Source organism: Rhinichthys klamathensis, unplaced genomic scaffold, assembly GCF_029890125.1.
Source record: "Rhinichthys klamathensis goyatoka isolate OS25496 unplaced genomic scaffold, OSU_Roscu_1.1 h1tg000558l_1, whole genome shotgun sequence".
In the NCBI taxonomy this organism is placed as follows: Eukaryota; Metazoa; Chordata; class Actinopteri; order Cypriniformes; family Leuciscidae; genus Rhinichthys; species Rhinichthys klamathensis.
The window spans coordinates 827,142-831,727 of NW_026607026.1; the positions used below are offsets into that span (position 1 = coordinate 827,142).

At 41.4% G+C, this 4,586-nt stretch overlaps 1 protein-coding gene across 1 annotated transcript; it reads left to right on the plus strand.

Annotated features, from left to right (window-relative positions):
* Positions 1-332: 332 nt before the first annotated feature.
* Positions 333-3,381, plus strand: LOC130073736 (SLAM family member 5-like). The gene is made up of 3 exons (XM_056239311.1): positions 333-516; positions 825-999; positions 3,113-3,381. Exons 1-3 carry the CDS (start codon positions 394-396, stop codon positions 3,379-3,381), a joined length of 567 nt encoding a protein of 188 aa, XP_056095286.1. The 5' UTR covers positions 333-393.
* Positions 3,382-4,586: the final 1,205 nt, after the last annotated feature.

Sequence of the window (4,586 nt, forward strand, 5' to 3'; positions counted from 1 at the left end):
GTCCTTGTTACATATGCTACATGTACTTACCGTAGTAATAACAATAAATTGTGTATAATTGCATGCAACTTGACCTCAACCAAATCCTAATCCTATCCTATAGCCCTATAGTAAGTACATGAGTTAATTAATATTACTCAGTACTTAAATATATAATTACACTGTAACAATTGCACCTTAAAATAAAGTGTATCTGAGATTTTATTTTAGTAGTGTGGACTCACTCTGAGAGATTTTAAGAACTGTCCGACTAGACAGAACATACTACTAACACTTTAAATTGTATTAAGTCTCATGAAGTCGTTAAGTCAGAAATGATCTCCATTTGAGAAACTGTTTGTTTGTTCCTCAGGTGTGTTTGGTGCTGAAGACGCAGTGAAGACAGTGTCAGTGATGGAGGGAGATTCTCCCACTCTAAACACTGATGTTACTGAAACACAGAAAGCTGAGCTGATACTGTGGACGTTTGGACCTGACAGCACTCGTATCGCTCAGATCAACAGACTGGTCAATATGGTCTCATTCAACCCGATCTCACGACCAATTCGTACGAATTTGTACGAGTGGCTAATTCATAACAATTCATACGACCTGGCTCGTACGAATTTGTAGGATTTTTGCTAAATCGTACATGTTTTACGAATTCCAAATTCGTATGAATTCATACGAATGACCTACCCCTGACCCCGCCCCTAAACCTACCCATCACGTGGGTTTAGACAAATCGTACGAATCCGTACGAGCCAGGTCGTATGAATTGTTACGAATTAGCCACCTTTTAATCATTCATACAAATTCGTACGAATTGGTCGTGAGATAGCGTTGTCTCATTATACAGTAATGCTCTTGATGGGAGATTCAGAGGCAGGCTGGAGTTAGATGATCAGACTGGAGATCTTACAATCAGAAACATCAAAACTGAACACTCTGGACTTTATGAACTACAGATCTTTGGCGGAAATGTGGTCACAGCCCAAAAATTTAGTATTATTGTTTCTGGTGAGTAGTTAAAATATATGCATTCGGTTTGATTTCATTGCTTTGCAGTCAGCAGCAAAAATGATTAATATTACAGTTTCTTTTATAGTTGGCTAATTGAGATGATGACGTTTTTACGTTCTGCTCAGTTGATAGGGGAAGTAACATTAAGTTAAATCTAACTAACTTTATAGTATATACAGTAACAATATAATAATATAACTATAGTACTCTTTTTGTGAAGAAAAAGTACATACTTTTGAGTGTGTAGCAAAAGAGTAGGCAAGCTTTGGGACATACTACTTCGTCATCTTTAACGGACAGATCTGTCGCGTGCGTCCTGTCACCGTAAACTGCCCTGTCAATCATCTCGTCACAGTTAAAATCCTCCATTCAATCTAATTAAATGTCCTACCGTTTCGGAGAGAAATGTTGTGGCACGTTGATCTGCAGTCGTGGGTCATTAATGCGGAGACTCCTTGTGTTTGCAATTTGAATGTAATGATGCATTTAAAAGTTAATGGCTAAACGTATCTTTACAAAAGTTCACAATGCTGCTGCAGATGCAATATAATGTAGACAACATTGAATAAATTAATTTTCGTCAGGTTAGATACTGATAATTAATCACTCAAACCCCTTTACCTAAACTTCTCTACATAACCGCCGGACTCGCGCGTCCTCCATGTCTGTAGTTTTTTAACACTTTTCACTCGTGTTTGCAGTTCTAATCGAATCCTCGTCCAACGCGCGATGGGTTGTGGGCAATATCAGCCGTTAGAGTGCGCATCGATCTGCACTTCGGATTCTGACCGGAAAAAGTAGACCATCCGGGTCTCTGTGGAACACTCATTTCAACATACTACGATTTGGGACGTACTAATTCTATTTTCGAATACTATTTAGGACGGATAGTATGAGAATTGGGACGCAGCCCTGGTCTCACTATTCACAAAGAAATGTATAATAACCAAATCTTACATTATAAGGACTATATTGCTAGCACCAAAACCCACTACTACTCCAGAATAATCATTGCCAATAAAGGAAACTCCAAGTCACTGTTTTCCCTACTTAACAATATCACCCAACCCCAGGACTTTCTTCCCCCCTCACTTGTATACAACCTCCTTCTGCAACTCCATTATGTAATTTTTCACAGAAAAAAATCAAAAACATCCACCAGCACCTTGGATCTATCCCTCACCTCAGCATCTCAGCTGACTTTCACCCATTCACACATTCATTCTCTTCCTTCCAGCTCCCCACAATTTCAGAAATCACAGAACTCATCAGGAAATCCAAGCCTTCCACTTGTCAACTTGACCCCTTTCCCACACAACTTGTTAAAGCCTGCCTTCCCTCCCTGGTTCCCCTCATCTCGGCTATCATCCACTCCTCTCTCACCACTGGAACTGTCCCTACATCATTCAAAACTGCTGCCATTACCCCAATTTTGAAATTGGTGCTGATCCCTCCAACAACTTCTGTCCTATATCCAATTTACCATTAATTTCCTAAATCCTTGAAAAAACAATTGCCTCTCAACTCCATTTTCATCTTTCCCACAAAAACCTGTATGAACAGTTCCAGTCCGGTTTCCGTCCACTTCATAGCACTGAAACAGCACTTATCAAAATCACCAACGACCTCCTTGTGGCAGCTGATTCTGGACTCCTTACCATCCTCATCCTCCTCGACCTGAGTGCAGCCTCTGATACCATCTGTCACACCGTCCTCCTCAACAGGTTATCTTCCATCGGCATCACCCACACTCTGTTAGACTGGTTTACATCTTATCTCTCTGGACGCACTCAGTTAATTCAATTTAAGTCTTTTAAATCCTGTCCCTCCGCCGTCACTTCAGGTGTGCCCCAGGGCTCTGTCCTGGGGCCCCTACTTTTCATCATTTATCTCCTTCCCAATATCTTCTGCAAATTTAACATTCAATTCCACTGTTATGCTGATGACACCCAGCTCTACCTCTCGACCAAACCCTCGTCCACTAGAAAGTGCACTTTTATAGGCTACATGTTAAACTTCTTCAAACTACTTAATCAAGGTGGCTCTATTTAGATAAATATTTATATAATTGTAATTGATTATTCTCTGTTTGTTCTCTGATGTTTTCCAGCTCGTCTGCCAGTTCCTGTCATCATCAGTGACTCTTCACACTGTTCTTCATCATCATCATCGTGTTCATTGGTGTGTTCAGTGTTGAATGTGTGTGATGCGACTCTCTCCTGGTACGCAGGAATGAGTGTATTGTCCAGCATCAGTGCGTCTGATCTAAGCATCAGTCTCTCTCTACCTCTGGAGGTGGAATATCAGGATAAAAACACCTACAGCTGTGTGCTGAACAATCCCATCAGCAACCAGACCACACATGAGAAACTCATATAAATCTATAGATCTGAAGTCGGTTAAATATAATAACTCGCTTAGAAAATTGAAATAATGACTTTAATCGTTGCTTGTTTAAAAACGTCATTTAACTCAGAGATTAGACTCTAAATGAGTTCAGGACTAATGATTGTTATGTTAAAACATAACCATCACCACCTGATCACTCCTGAACTCCAAACTGAATGTCAGAATGGGAAAGAAAGGTGATTTAAGCAATTTTGAGCGTGGCATGGTTGTTGGTGCCAGACGGGCCGGTCTGAGTATTTCACAATCTGCTCAGTTACTGGGATTTTCACGTACAACCATTTCTAAGGTTTACAGAGAATGGTGTGAAAAGGGAAAAACATCCAGTATGCGGCAGTCCTGTGGGCGAAAATGCCTTGTTGATGCTAGAGGTCAGAGGAGAATGGGCCGACTGATTCAAGCTGATAGAAGAGCAACTTTGACTGAAATAACCACTCGTTACAACCGAGGTATGCAGCAAAGCATTTGTGAAGCCACAACACCCACAACCTTGAGGCGGATGGGCTATAACAGCAGAAGACCCCACCGGTACCACTCATCTCCACTACAAATAGGAAAAAGAGGCTACAATTTGCAAGAGCTCACCAAAATTGGACAGTTGAAGACTGGAAAAATGTTGCCTGGTCTGATGAGTCTCGATTTCTGTTGAGACATTCAGATGGTAGAGTCAGAATTTGGCTTAAACAGAATGAGAACATGGATCCATCATGCCTTGTTACCACTGTGCAGGCTGGTGGTGGTGGTGTAATGGTGTGGGGGATGTTTTCTTGGCACACTTTAGGCCCACCTGAGCATTGTTTCTGACCATGTCCATCCCTTTATGACCACCATGTACCCATCCTCTGATGGCTACTTCCAGCAGGATAATGCACCATGTCACAAAGCTCGAATCATTTCAAATTGGTTTCTTGAACATGACAATGAGTTCACTGTACTAAAATGGCCCCCACAGTCACCAGATCTCAACCCAATAGAGCATCTTTGGGATGTGGTGAAACGGGAGCTTCGTGCCCTGGATCTGCATCCCACAAATCTCCATCAACTGCAAGATGCTATCCTATCAATATGGGCCAACATTTCTAAAGAATGCTTTCCGCACCTTGTTGAACCAATGCCACGAAGAATTAAGGCAGTTCTGAAGGCGAAAGGGGGTCAAACACAGTATTAGTATGGTGTTC

Bases quoted from the DNA above. Each gene is read 5' to 3' on its own strand.
- LOC130073736 (XM_056239311.1), top strand. From the start codon at position 394: ATGGAGGGAGATTCTCCCACTCTAAACACTGATGTTACTGAAACACAG. The intron at 517-824 runs GTCTCATTCAAC...TGAGATAGCGTT, and splicing joins TCAACAGACTGGTCAATATG to GTCTCATTATACAGTAATGC. The intron at 1,000-3,112 runs GTGAGTAGTTAA...GATGTTTTCCAG, and splicing joins ATTTAGTATTATTGTTTCTG to CTCGTCTGCCAGTTCCTGTC.